The sequence below is a fragment of the Malus domestica genome, chromosome 10, assembly GCF_042453785.1.
Source record: "Malus domestica chromosome 10, GDT2T_hap1".
Classification (NCBI taxonomy): Eukaryota; Viridiplantae; Streptophyta; class Magnoliopsida; order Rosales; family Rosaceae; genus Malus; species Malus domestica.
In genome coordinates this window covers 30,204,589-30,219,151 of record NC_091670.1, presented here as the reverse complement: position 1 = coordinate 30,219,151, position 14,563 = coordinate 30,204,589, and the positions used below count along the sequence as shown (strand labels likewise).

The following is a 14,563-nucleotide window of genomic DNA, read 5'->3' as shown; positions in this document are numbered from 1 at the left end:
TGTGTAGTAGAAGATTTGGTAATTCACTTGTCAAGTTGGGCATGAGTAATATCTATGCTCCAACTTGAGGGGGAGTATTGGAATAAGTCAATATTTAGAAGAAAAGGAATGTAGATATCTTGTAATCATTAGAGTCATGTTTTAGGAAGGATATTGTGTCCTTTACTTTGTTTCCTTTTGTAACAAGGATTGTATGTACTATTTATTCAGAATATGCAATACATGAAAATTAAGCCATAAAATTCTATTGAATCAAGAATCAAGTCAAGTCAAGTTTGCATACCTGCTTGTCTGTCTATCCGCGTTGCAGAGCCTGTCTGTCTGTCCGCGTTGCGGAGCCTGCCTGTTTGTATGTCCGCCTAACGGAGCCTGTCCGCCAAACGAAGCCTGTCCACATCTGCTTGTTGGCAACCTCATGACATGTACCGCCATGAGTTTGACGGGGGGGGGGGTGTTGGAATTTATTGAGTTTATTTAGAAAATTAATTAGAGATTTGGTTTGATTTTGTAGTAGGGTATTTTTGGCATTTACGCATTAGGGTTTCTTAGGTTTATTGCTCTATAAATAGAGCTTGTAATTTAGTTTGGGAATTCAGTCATTCACAATGTAGTCTCTTAGAGTTTTGTAGCCATTTCGGCATTCTCAGTTCGTTTAATAATATTCTTATTATTTTGTTAGTCTTGTTTGTTGCGCACTCTGATATTCAACTAGAGATACACACACAGACGTTTATTCTTGAATCTTGAATTATCAAGTGATCCAACTTCCAACTACCAAATGGACAGAGCCCCTACAAGACTCCATGCCAGAACACAACTTACAACTTTGCATGCTGTAATAATTTTAATCCATATCACAGCAAGGCTGCGGGTACATTTCAAGCAGTTCATCAAAGGACATGCGGACTGATCTCTCTAGCTCTATCTCTCCAAGAAAAATTTGCATGCACTATAGATGGTTGAATCGTTGAAGTACATTACGAAGTGAGCTCTACAAAATATGTATGTTAAAAAATGTGTGCCCCGATTAAGTTAGGAGATAGCCCATATTGATTTGCAGCGCAAAATGCTTGAGCATAACTATGGGCATATTGGTCACGTGAAAATCATGTGGATGTGAGAGCTTTGTCGTTGTAACCACAAAATGATGATTTTGGAAAGGATGAGTGAAGAGCTAGGGTTTGGTGGAGCACTATATAAGTAAAAGCATTGGCAAAGGATAAGGCTCCAACAACTTCAATCAAATATCAAAGATTCTTCGTCTCTTCCATGATGGAGAGTTATCTGTTACGTTTACGCAAGTTCATGGGTGATAAAACAAAAATGAATGTTTGCAGGATCGTCTCATTTTGTTACGTCTACGCAAGTTCACGGGTAACAACACAAAAATGAACTCCTGCAGGATCGTCTAATTTTTTTGAACTTTGAAGAGGTTCTATGAGTTGTATAAGGAGAACCCTCATTCAACCCATAAAACCTCTTCAAATTTGAAACGAGAGGTTCTTTATCACCACCATCCTGCAAACATTGTTTATCACATCATACAACTTACCATGGTGGCTCCGTGCTTGCCAACCATATGGCCGTTCCGTTTGTGCATGTCAACCTTGACAGCGGCCATAGTATTTTTGAAAACCCAATGTACTACCCCAAAAACCATTTCCTATCACCCACGGTCACCAGTAGCTTATAAGGACGCCTACGGGGTTTGGACTCAGTTGTTTAGGGCTCATTTCATGTGGGATGGAGCTACAAGTAGCGAGCGAAATCGATAATCTGGGCTTGCAAGTTTAGATCATTTTAGTTAACTCGGTTAGTCTACTCTATTAGATCGGGAGCTGCTATTGACATTCCAAACCAAATTCCTGACTTTTTGGAGTGGTAACAACAATTACCAATTAGAAATCGAATCCAAAAGTAGAAATGAATATATTTATCTTTAAACTCAAAATGGTACAAGTGACACAAGTTGGTACAGAAAAGAGGGAAAATAATAAATGGCAGCTTCACACACTACAGAGTGAAGGGGGGGAAATTGCTCCCACGGCTTTTCACTCTGGTTCTTTTCAATTAAAAGGTGTGTTCAAACAAATGAAGAAAAGAAAACCGTAAATTCCAATCAGAAATCACAAACGACTCACAATAATTTACAAAATAACCTACAGAGACACTCCACGAGCGAGACAAGGTTATAGCTGTTGCGTAGGATTCTTGGGCTGTAATATCTGAACAAGAGACCACAAGATATCCATTCTGTGTATGCTTCTGTTGTTTTGCCCCTGCAGTCATTTGGAATTCAAAATTAGGTCATGACAATAAACACCAGACGCAAGCATACTAGCTCTTATATTCTACGCTCAACATGCAGGTCCCACGGGAATAGATACTAGCAAGTTTAGCAAATGCTTGTTTTTATAGATAAGTCGAAAAGCCAATCCATTTTAGAAATGTCAACATTTTAAGCGTTATTCCATACGGATCTTACCTCAACCACAAAACATATCCATGTCTTGTCACCACGGGCTTCTGTCACACCTTTTAAAATTGTCAGACCTGAGCTCCTGATAGCCTCAGCTATCTCTAGAAAATGACTGCATTCTTCACACATCAGCTGCATGGGGAAGAATTCTTTTAGTACTGAGAATTCGGTAAAGACAAACAAATTCATATCGGAAAAAGATACAAATCAATAAGCTTCATCATCGGACTGAACTAGACACGATCAAGCACATCTCCGGAGTTCATGTATAATAAGGACAGAAACACTCGCTAAGAAGTATTATATACCTCTACAACCATCTGTCCATTCTTGTTGAGATTCTCCACTATTATTGAACAAACTTTCAGATTGCCACCCACCTCCACTGCCCAGCTTGATCCACGTTCATAATTGGAGGATCCTAGCATGCTTGCTTCCTTCGGACACAACTGTGAATTAAGCATTATGATTAAGTAGATAATAAACTATCGCAATAAACATTATATATTCTTGGTGATGCTTGGTAAACTAAAATTGAAGGTTGAAAGTTGACAAATAATCCCAGGCCATAATATACTTACAACCAAAACATTTACCTTTGCATCAGCACATTTATTTAGTTTGTCAGCATGCTTAGTGACGCTTTGTAGAAAGAGCATGTGCTTGATTGTGCGCTCCAGCAGTGAATCAATACTGCACTGTACAGTTAACATGAAACTTTTAGCACATATAGTATGAATAAGAAACTTCTTTCACAAGGCCCAAAACTAGAAAACAGTTTGGAAAACCACCTTTGCTCCAGTAGGTATTAACTCCCGCAGTTCCTTAATACGATCTTGGATCAATTGCCGGTCCCTTGGCCTAGGTCTAGAACTTTCACCAGGTCTTGCCCTCTTCTTGCTATTTTTGGACGGTCCAGAAGACCTCTCCAGCTGCTCACTACAAGCACTAGGACAAGGTGATGAAAACCATTTTGGAGATATCACCCCGCAAACCCCTGATGAGCTCAAGCATTGCTGCATGTCCTCTCCAGTAAGAGAAGGCTGATCAATGGAATAATTTTCAGAATCAATTGTATGGGTAATACGGCTAGAAGGCTCTGGACATTTTTCAGTTGTCAAAAGGGACTGCATTGATTTACAGAATGATTTTTCACTTTTAACAAGACTGCCACTTTGGCAAACATTAGCCACTACTGCTTCAAGAAGATGCTCTTGACAAGAAGCGGATGTCAACTGGCTAGTGTTCATTCCCTCAGGTATCTCAGGAGTAATTCTATCTCCATTCTTCCCCGCTACCCAATCAAAATAGTTACCCTGATTCAGAAAAGCTGGTCCAAGTGCTTCATGCAGCTCACAGCCAGCAGGGAAGGTCATTGATGTACTAGATGTGTCCATGTGACCTGATTCAGTTTGAAACTCCAAGTTTTCCAGGCCCTTCTGAAACTTAACAACCGAGGGTTCACTTACATGCAACACCTCATTCTGGTGAAGATCTACCCTGTCCGCATTAATCCTTTCATGTGCAGTAGAGTCGAGAAATGTTGTAGGTAAGTCTGCAAAATCACATAAATTTACAATGTTAACAGGATCATGTGATAATGGATGGGCATAGATCACCGAGGCCATTCCAGTATCTTTGCAGCCACTACTCTCCCCTTTACACTTCCTGCTATCAAGTAATTCTACACCTACTAGTCTGTGATGCTCCATACTGAGAGCGCTTGATTTTGACTGAGGTAGTTTGCCAATCTCAACAGACCCGAAGTTGGATGACTCAAGTCCTCCATGCTTATTAGCCAGTTCAACTTCCTCTTTCAGACAATTTTCGGTCAGTGAAGAAACGTAAGAACTATCATTATCTTTCACAAGATGTGGGAAAATGGACGCCCAAATATCGGAGCTTTCTCTGTTTGTGGCTGTATCTAAATTATTTACGCAATCAGGAAGAACCCCTGAAGCCAAACCTTCCAGAGATATATTTGTCTGAGGCAAAAAAGAAAAAAAGAATACCAAGTGTCAGTGACCTTATCGATCTGTTTCACAAGAAAATTCAAAAATAAAGTGCTTCACTTATGTACACATATAAACCAGGTCGCCACATGCACAGAGAGAGAGAGAGAGAGAAAGAGAGAGGGGGGGGGGGGGGGAGGGAGAGAGAGTTACCGAGCATACTGAACTGTTTATGCTAGATTGCTTTGGATTAAGGATATGCTCTATTGGGAAATCTTGAAGAGTCTTAAAAGCATCTGTGATTTGAGATATCAGCTTCACATTTTCAGCTACCTGCACCTCTCAAACAAAGGTAAGGGAAAATGAGTGTACATTTGAAATATATATAACTTGAAAGCATAAATCCCTTATTCGTATGGTCACCACAGAATTATATAACAGAGTTGCATGGACTAGAATCGTAACATCTTCATAGCTATAACACTCAACAGAATTAAGAAATAAGCACATGCTATCCCATGGACTAGAATGGTTAAGTTATTCACCAAAATTAAGAACTTACTTTATTCAAAGAACCAAGCTGTATAACTCTATGCGGAACAACAGCCACAACAACAATGGTCTACAGGAAATTGTAAATAGTTTAAATTAGCATGACATCCAAAATATCTTAGAAATCATAATCATATTAAAGTACAATGCTTATATAAGAGAAAAAAAACTTGTTAGTGAGAGTGTCAAAAACCCAAACAAACTTGCATTCACATCTAACCAGCCATCAGCTACCGGTCCTGTACAGTTATGGAAATTTTAATCCATTTCTTACCTAACAAAAAATTAAAATAAAATAAAAACTTTTGCTCGAGGACTAGCAAAAAGTAAGTTTGGGGATATTTGATGAGCGCAAAATGTACTACTTATGAATATTATCATTCTGGTCAATGGACGGAGAAAAATGTTTCTATGAGAGTAAACAGATGCCTAAGTCAAACTAATAAGCAAATAAAACATATTGCAGGCAATGACATAATTTCCATATTTTCTCTTATTATGAATAGGCCCTGAAGAAATAACATTAATTAACAAGTGTAGTATCTCATCAGTTATCACAACTTCAAACAAAATCAAACAGAGAGATGAGAGAGAGACGGACAGAGAACGGCATACCCTTATGCCAGCTGAATATTGACTTTGCCACCCATCACAGTACTGAAAACACCCAAAACATAAAATTGATAACAATAAATGGCTGCAACGATGAATCGATAACACCTTTCAAAGTAAAACTATGCTAATCAGTACTATCACTGCAAAGTATTAAACCATTTACCTGAAATGGTGAACAGTTATTCTTAACAAGATCATCAGCATAAATCCATTGATGCTCCCCAGTAACCGCCACCTGTCCAACAATCCTGAAGGTAAAGAATAAAGGAAAGAATTAATGCAAACTAAAAAGTTTTTATTCTTTTCCTTTTGTTTTTTCCATGCTCTCAGGCTATCAGCTACCGTAATTAGATAGATGCTAACAGGAAAGACAAAAGGTGAGAATAAATAAGTTTTACAAAAATACTAGCAACAGTTATTGAATTTACAGTTCTTCAACCAAAACTCTGAGAATACGCATTATGATAACTAGAAAGTGACAAGAGTAATTACCCTTCCCCCAGATTATATACGTGGCACGACATTTTTGCCACAGCTAGCCCGAGGGGATCGTGTGAATAATGGCTATCATGCAATTTATCCATAGTCTTACTGAAGCACCTATTCTCGGAGGAATGTTGTTGCTCACAGTTGTCAAAGTAAGCATCCTCGCAAGTCAGCACCCTGCATAATGCAGCACACCCCATGTCAAAATATTACGAGGGACGCATAACTGCGTGTATAATTCATTAAAAGGAGCTAGACATCTACATGCAAATGGAAATTTTCTCAGTACCCACAATTCTAATTCGATTAGTACATGCCGAAATGAATAGCGAGATTCGTACTCTTTTATACAGAAGACCAGATATGAGAGAAAATAATGACTTGGGTACTACTTCTCCTCCAACATTACCTTCTTTCACTACTAGTTTTTGTTTTCGCTTTTCGGGTTGAATTAAATTCACTTACTCTCAACCAAAAAGAACAGAGGCAAAAGGGGTTTAATTCAAGAACCATATAACACATACTAACACACACACAAATTACAAGTGAAAATAAAAGTGCATCAGTAACAAGAAAACAAGTACAAAAACTCACATTCGAGCTCGGTGCTTGAGTTTCCAGGAAACGGCGTAGTTCCACTCCGTATTGAAGCAGAGGCTTCTCAGAATATTGTGCAAGTCAGTCCCCATCTCCTCCCCAAAAGCTTTATTTTTATTTTCCTAATCAGCCTCTAAACAACAAACACCCAAACAAACTAATCCCCAACCCAAAATTTCAATTTTGGCGCCTAACTTGGTGCTCTAACTTCCCCTATACGACCCTCTACCCGCCTGCTTCCTCCGTAAGCCCGCTCGCCGCTTTAACGGAGGTCCTACCGCCGCTAACAGCAACCGATCCGGTCCCATCCCCCTCACTCTTTAACCGTAACCTCCGCGCTCCGCGGCCAATACACCACGCTTTCCTCAATTCCCCTCACAGACTCGCAATCCCAAACCCTATAACTACAGAGTCAGAGGTATCGATACAGCCTCTGTAATCAGCCATGAACTTGTACGGAAACATCGAAAGTGCTACAAAATAAAATCGAACAAAAAAATTAGAGAAATTGAAAACTCCCCTCGCAGCTTCCTGACGAAACTTTAACTCGAAACGCGATCGATTTGAACCCTAGCGTATATCCGAAGACATGGATCTCTCACAGCAATAACAAAAAACGTGCGAAATTTTGAAAATTTAATTTCTGGGAATTGTTCGGATTTGTTCACACAGAAAGTTTCAGATGAAGATCTGAGAGTTCAGCAGCAGCTCGCTGAAAAGAGAGAGATAGGAGTAGCTCCGAAAGCTGGAAGCTTTAGCTGCGAAATGTATCAAGTGTAGCAAATTTCAAAGCTTTGAGCTGAATTGGCAGCCATTTTTAACGACAATGCAGCTTTTTCGCTTTTTCTAGAGAGTGAAAAAAGTAGAGAGAGAGAGAGAGAGAGAAGCTTCAATAGCTTTCTTTTCTTTCAGAGAGAGAGTGAGAAAGAAGGCACTTTTGGTCCGAATTGCGACTTGTTTAATATAAGGTGTTTACCTTCGCACGCTGTTCATTTTAGCTTTTCTTTCCTAAACGTGCACCGTCGTTTGTATATAGTGCGCCGGACTATCTACAGTACGCATCCGTGGGTGCTCACTGACCGGTTGCCACTAAAAACCTTTTCGTGTTCCTACTCTGCGCATCCTGCGCACTTTAGCACGTACCACCTTTGTGTTTTGAGAGTGTGAAAAAGATGTGAAAGGTTAAGGAAAAATAGTGGCTCAAGGCCCAGGAGGGAGGGAAGAGTGGTGAGGAATTGGGGAGTTTATTTATATATATTGAGATCAAATTAAATCTTTAAATTTGGGGGCTATGAGTACACTTTCTAGGTAGTGTCCTTTGATGGCAAACAACATGATGCCCATGTGAGGAAATTGATCCTTATCTTGCCCTCAACTTTCAAGGGTACAATCCCCACCTCTTTCACAAACCAAACAACAAAATCCAAAGCACTTATCCCTCTACCCCTACTCATTTTTCACAATGATTTTATTGCCCCAAAGTTGGGACATATTACACCGCCCTCATTTTCCAATGTTCCCTTTCTTACATGAGAGATGTTGACTCTCATAAATAGGACTCTCCAGCCTCTCTGACATCTCATGTTTTTAGCACAATTCTCGTATCATTATTATACAATATTATGCCAAAAATATGAGGTGGTGGAGAGTCCATAAAAAGTCTCCTTAGCATTTCTCTTCTTACATTTACTAGGTTAGCGATCAAAGCTTCTTTGCAATATTTCTTTCGATCAATTGGAGATTCCAATTCGATATTCTTTCTAACTTTATGAGAAAAGTCAATAAGCTTACAGTTTGCTAGTATTCATCTTCATTTGTAAGTTTGATGTTTTAAGTTCTACTTACATAAATCATGCCTTCAATATTTAATTATGGTTATTCTACTGTTTGGCTGCATGACTTGGCCGAAAATTGCACCCCTAAAATCGTTAATAAAAAGTTATATGAAAAATATAGCGACCGAATGTGTTTTAGCATGCCCAACCTTAGCACACGATAAGCTGGGCGATAACTTAGGGCATAACAAACCAAGTGACTCAATGACTTAATCCTTTTGCTTTTAAAGAGATTCAATTTTGTTAAGAGTGAATTCCATGTAGCAGAAATGAGAAACATTGCATATGCTTATAAGGAGTTGGACTATTTCCTATATTACCAATTGGTTTTATGGTGGAACTTCAACTTTTGTCATGGTATCAGAGCAAGTTGTCCCATGTAAAGCCGAACAACCACCACTCGTGCTCCATGTCACCTAATCTACGTTATCCATGTGTTAGGTTTGAAAATTCGCCATACATGAGAGTGCATGATAAGGGTGAAACCCACATCGAGAAAAATGAGGGACCTTACATGTGCATATAAGTAACTAGGCTACTCCATATATTACCAATTGGTTTTATGGTGAAACCTTAACTTCCTTCAAATTCATTTGAGAAGTCTAATTTATTAATTTTTTACAATACAATATTTCTTATATACCAAGATATATTTACACTAAGGGCACGTTTGGTGAGCCGGACGAGATGGGATTTCATATTTTGGACTAGTTAGGTTAAGATTGGATTGGGTAGGTTGGACTTTTCTTCTATTGTTTAGTGTAGACAAACTCAACTGGTTAGGATTGAATTGAAAACAAGGTTCACCACCGACTCACTAACAAACCAACGATCCACCTGACTCAATCACCTACAATCCACGACACTGTCACAACCCACAACGTCGTCATGACCCATGATCCACGATTAGACCTGTAAACGGGTCGGGTTTATCGGGTTTTAGTTGGGTTTAATCCGACCAGTTAAGCTAACGGGTTATCCGAACCTAACCCGTTAAGTTAACAGGTCATCCGAACTCAACTCGTAATCTAATAGGTCACCCACCCCATTAACATTTTTTTTTTTTGCATTCCAATACAATTACACATATTAACGACAAGGATCTATAAAAGGATGCTAACTTGGATATCTAGTGAAAAGAGTACTGACTTGGATATGTAGTAAAAGGGGTGCATATCTAAAAGGGTGCTGACTTGGATATGTAAACCTACAAGGATAAATGAGATTATAAGTACAAAATTTCTATAAGAAGATCAAAAAAGTACGTCATTTGGATGAACATGTAAAGCAACTAATCATCTCTTTGTTAATCTAGTATGGATGCAGAGATTGTAGACTTGTAGTACTGTTTAAGTAAGAGTAAAGCTTTAAATGAGAAACATGCAGAGCAAGCAGAAGCATAAGGTTGAAGGCAATTAAACAAGCAGAAGTTTATATTTCAGTTTATATTACTTACAGTTTAGAAAGAAATAATATTAATCAAGTCTTAATTTCAGTAACATAAATGGTACAGCAAAAAACTCGAAAATGGAGAAAAAATAGAAGATTGGAGAGAGACTAAGGCTATCTCCAACCGAAGGTTGGCCAGATGGCTCGTTTTAGCCCTTTGACCCTCCAAGATATTAATATTTTAATGAACAGTACATGGTCATATTTGCCTCCATCTCCAACCAAGAGCCAAAGGGCCATAGGGCTCGTTTTAGCATTGTCATAAAAAATCATCTCCAATCGAGGGTCAAAGGGTCAAACATAATTTATTATTTAAATTTAAAAACTACAGCAACTTAAATTTAAAAAGAACAACTTAAATTAAAAAACTACAACTTATATTTAAAAACTACAACTTAAATTTAAAAACTACAAATTAAATTTAAAAACTAAAAATTAAATTTAAAAAATACAAATTAAATTCATAAAAAAAAAATTTGAATCCAACGGTAACTAGCCATTGTATTTGAAATTTTGGCCTACCATTCATGTCGAATATAACCGACAAGAATAAGTACAATGTTGTCAAATATAACCGACAAGAATAATGAAAATTCCGGCCCTACCCGGGGCTGGCTGGCTGGCTGCTTTGGACCAGCCAGTTGGCCCTTTGGCCTTTTTTTGTCTAGTGGGGCCCACTAGCCCTTTAGCCTAGCCCTCGATTAGAGACGGTTTTCAGGCTATTTTCGGTCCTTTGGCCCTCTGAATTATTCGGTTGGAGATGACCTAAAGAGCGAGAAAGAGCCAGAGGCCCAGAAGTAAAGGGACGAGAGAGAGTAAAGAGCCAAAAGCTGAGAGCGAATGGCAAAGTGCAAAACAAGTCAGCATAAAGTTTATTTTTTATGTTAAGACTTTACTCAAACATCCTCAACTAACGGGTGCTAACGGGTCTAGCGGGTTGATCCAAAGTAACCCGTTATTTAACGGGTTGTTAACGAGTTCACCCGTTAATGACCCAACCCGTCAAGCATCCACCCAAATACTAATATTAACAGGTTAAAGGGTCGGGTCGGGTCGGGTTAACAAGTCGGGTCCAAAATGTCAGGTCTACCACAACCACGACCCCCTACTCATGCAACAAATCCACGCATCCGCGTCAAATCCAAATTCAATCTGCACCCATGTTAAGAAAACCACCAATCACAACTCGCGCTCAACGCTGCTTAGGACCCGCACATGACGCTATTAGCGATGACCCACCCCGTACACCGCTTGCAGAGAGAGATAGAGAGAAATGATGACGACAGAGTGAGGAGAGGAAGATTGAATGCAATGTTGCTAACCTTGCGATGGGATTTGTAACCCATTTGTAAGGATGAATTAGATAACACACTCTATTATGAATTCTTAATCCATCATGTTCTATCTTGTCCAATTTTCATTTTACACAACAAATAACTAGCTAGACTCAAGAAAGGTACATATTATTGTTGCCAACTGCTCTAACACGTACTTGCATGAGACCCAATTTATTGACAATTACAAATAAAATAACAAAATTTACTTTTTACAAATATTTAATGAAATCAAATTATTATTTGACATTTCATGTACACATGTCACATTAATTTGTAGTTTGTATGCCAATATGGTGAAAATATGAACTTTCTATTAACTTTCTTCCTAATCTACCACAGAAAATTGAATTTCTTCTACTCGTTTCTTGTTCCACAATATTACACTTCTTATCATACACAATTTCTGGTGTATGAATTTGAGCTTCATTTCAAACTTTATAAGAAACGCACATATAAATTTGAGCTTCATCAAATGTGTGAATTGTGAATTCTATATAGACAAACATATAGACGTACTATCTTGAAGGTAAAAACAATGTAGAGACAAGAAAAAATTGATCTTTATTTGAGGTGAAACGAGTATATGAAAATGACCGTGTTTACTTTCCGTTCCATACCTCCGAAAACTCATAATCAACTCTTTTATTTAGTAACCAAAATGAAAGTTTCTTATTCGATCATAAAGAAGATTTGTATGATACCAAAAGTTTAGAGCTCTAGTGGTTAACGATATATTTCATGCACTCAATGTAAGATCCCACATCGTCCAGGGGTGAGGATCATGTAAGTCTTATATGTATATTCTCATCTCTACTTAGCACAAGGCCTTTTGGGAGCTCACTGGCTTCGGCTGTCATCGGAAATCCGAAGTTAAGCGAATTCGCGCGAGAGCAATCTTATGATGGGTGACCCATTGGGAAGTTCTCATGTGAGTTCCTAAAAACAAAACCATGAGGGCGTAGTCGAGGCCTAAAGCGGACAATATCGTGTTACGGCGGAGTCAAGCCCGGAATGTGGTGGGGGCCCGGGTCGGGATATGACAATTTGGTATCAAAGCCAATCCCTGACCGGATGTGTGCCGACGTAAGATCCCACATCACCCAAGGGTGAGGATCCTATAAGCCTTATATGTATATTCCCATCGCTACCTAGCACGAGACCTTTTGGGAGCTCACTGGCTTCGGGTTCCATCGGAACTCCGAATTCAAGCGAGTTCGCGCGAGAGCAATTCCATAATGGGTGACCCACTGAGAATTTCTCGTGTGAGTTTCCAAAAACAAAACCGTGAGGGCGTGGTCGTGACCAAAAACGGACAATATCGTGCTACGGCGGAGTTGAGCCTGAGATGTGGTGGGGGTCTGGATCGGGATGTGACACTCAACGTCTTAAGCTTGATTTTTCTTCTCGAATATTGATTGCATAAAAATGATTTTGCGACTTGAGTAATTATTGAAAACATAAAAATAAAATAAAATTTTGCCGTTTGATGCTCATCGAGTGCCATTCAAGCATGATGATGATAATGCTTCCATAAATCTAGAGATAGAACAATTTATTTCGATTTAAGGAGGTGTGACCAAGTGCTGGCTAGCTCCTTGGTTTTCATGACATATTTATGAAGTAACCTTTCTTGCATTGCACCAGCAAGACATCATTTTCGAATCCCATGATTTGTGTTTTAACAGTACGACCTTCAGTGATTATTATTGTCATCGATTTATAATCATTCTCTCAATTTTTATTTATATATTTCTATATATATTTGCTTTGATTTATATTTAATTAATTTGTATTTACTAGTCATGAAGAGAAACAAACCAAACAAAACAGAGGGGAAAAATGATTCCCTTGGTCTTTTCCTTTTTTTTGCTTAATCAATCATTAACAATTGAAATTCTTTTTTTTTTCCATCCCCTAATCAAATCACATTATCCTTTTATCGTTTTAATCCAATAGGTTTATGTTATCGGTGGTTATCAAAAGGGGTTTTTACCGACCTAATTCACTGGCAATATAATGGCCATTGATCATGGTTTTTTAACTTATTTAAATCTTGTTTTTAGTTAAAGTATTATGAATTAATTAATTTCTTCAAGGAATTAATGCGTGTGAAGGCTTGTTGCTACTAGCTAGAGATGGTCACGGTTTGGTGCGACTCGGTTTTAGGGTGAAATATAAATTGAAGTGAAACCAAATCATTTGGTTTTGGTTCGGTTTGGTTTTAAACTGTTTTGATTTCGGTTTGGGCCTAACTTATAGGCTCGTTAAAAAAATTCTCTTACCTTACATGCCTATTTCAATTTGGGATTCTCAACTTTTTTTATTATATTTTACGTTTATAGTTTGTTCAATTTGTTTTGGCCCCAAATGGGAGGGAACAGTTTACAATAAGCAAAACTAAAATTGATAACCACCATACCAAAATTCAAGGAAATCCCTTTTGGATTTGTTTCAAAATCAAATGGGAAAAACAAATGTTGCTCGGCCAATAGCCACTATGATAAAATTCAGGTATCCAAATCCATGTATGGGCTTAACCAAATAGTTTGCTAATTAATTTTTTTTTTTTATATTATGCGGTTCGGTTCGATTCGATTCTAAATATTAAGAACCGAACCAAACAATTATTTTAGTTTTTGGTTCGATTTCAAACCGAATTGCTACTCAATGAATGATCAAGTCAACCAGCTAATTAAGCTAGCTTATGCATGAATGAGAGCAGTTAGTGATGCAAATGATATATCATTTTCCCATGTATAAAGAATAGTGAAAGGAATGAGTCGAATCATGAGTACAAAGAGACAAAGGAGAATGATTATTTGCTTTCTCATCCCATAGAATATTTGATGTTATACACTCTTATCCACCCATTGTAATTTGAGGCGATCTTGATAGTTCTTATAGTCAAATGTATTTACATTCACGTTTAAGTCAAAGTTCGACTTCTATCTTTTTTTTCTTCATCATCATAATTCATCACAAAGGTCGGACCTTCATCAAAAACTCAAACACAGTTGCGTGGTGAAACCAAGCTATATAAGATGTTGTCTCTCCGCTATCACGAATTGGATATTCCTAGTCAAATTTTATTTCCCTGATATTTTTATCATCAATATTTTCCCCGATCTCAAGAATTTGAGCGGTCTTTACTTTATAGGTACTAGTAGACAATTCGGATTGTATAGCTGTTGGGAAGCATAAAGATCGATCAATGTCCAGTTTACAACGCACTAAGATGTCAATGCCTAGTAGTAAATGTGT

The 14,563-nt window shown here is 38.1% G+C and overlaps 1 protein-coding gene across 1 annotated transcript; it reads right to left on the bottom strand.

Annotated features, from left to right (window-relative positions):
- Positions 1–1,910: 1,910 nt before the first annotated feature.
- On the bottom strand, positions 1,911–7,907 carry LOC103445644 (transcription factor bHLH155). Its single transcript, XM_008384658.4, has 11 exons — positions 6,679–7,907; positions 6,091–6,261; positions 5,762–5,846; positions 5,599–5,640; positions 4,994–5,053; positions 4,645–4,764; positions 3,271–4,464; positions 3,076–3,177; positions 2,788–2,928; positions 2,486–2,611; positions 1,911–2,279 (listed from the first exon to the last, which is right to left on the bottom strand). Exons 1-11 carry the CDS (start codon positions 6,771–6,773, stop codon positions 2,190–2,192), a joined length of 2,226 nt encoding a protein of 741 aa, XP_008382880.1. The 5' UTR covers positions 6,774–7,907; the 3' UTR covers positions 1,911–2,189.
- Positions 7,908–14,563: the final 6,656 nt, after the last annotated feature.

Coding starts and splice junctions, on each gene's coding strand:
- LOC103445644 (XM_008384658.4), bottom strand. CDS start 6,773: ATGGGGACTGACTTGCACAATATTCTGAGAAGCCTCTGCTTCAATACG. Junction 5,054..5,598: donor AATATTCAGCTGGCATAAGG/GTATGCCGTTCT, acceptor AATTTCCTGTAG/ACCATTGTTGTTGTGGCTGT. Junction 3,178..3,270: donor TAATACCTACTGGAGCAAAG/GTGGTTTTCCAA, acceptor TTAACTGTACAG/TGCAGTATTGATTCACTGCT.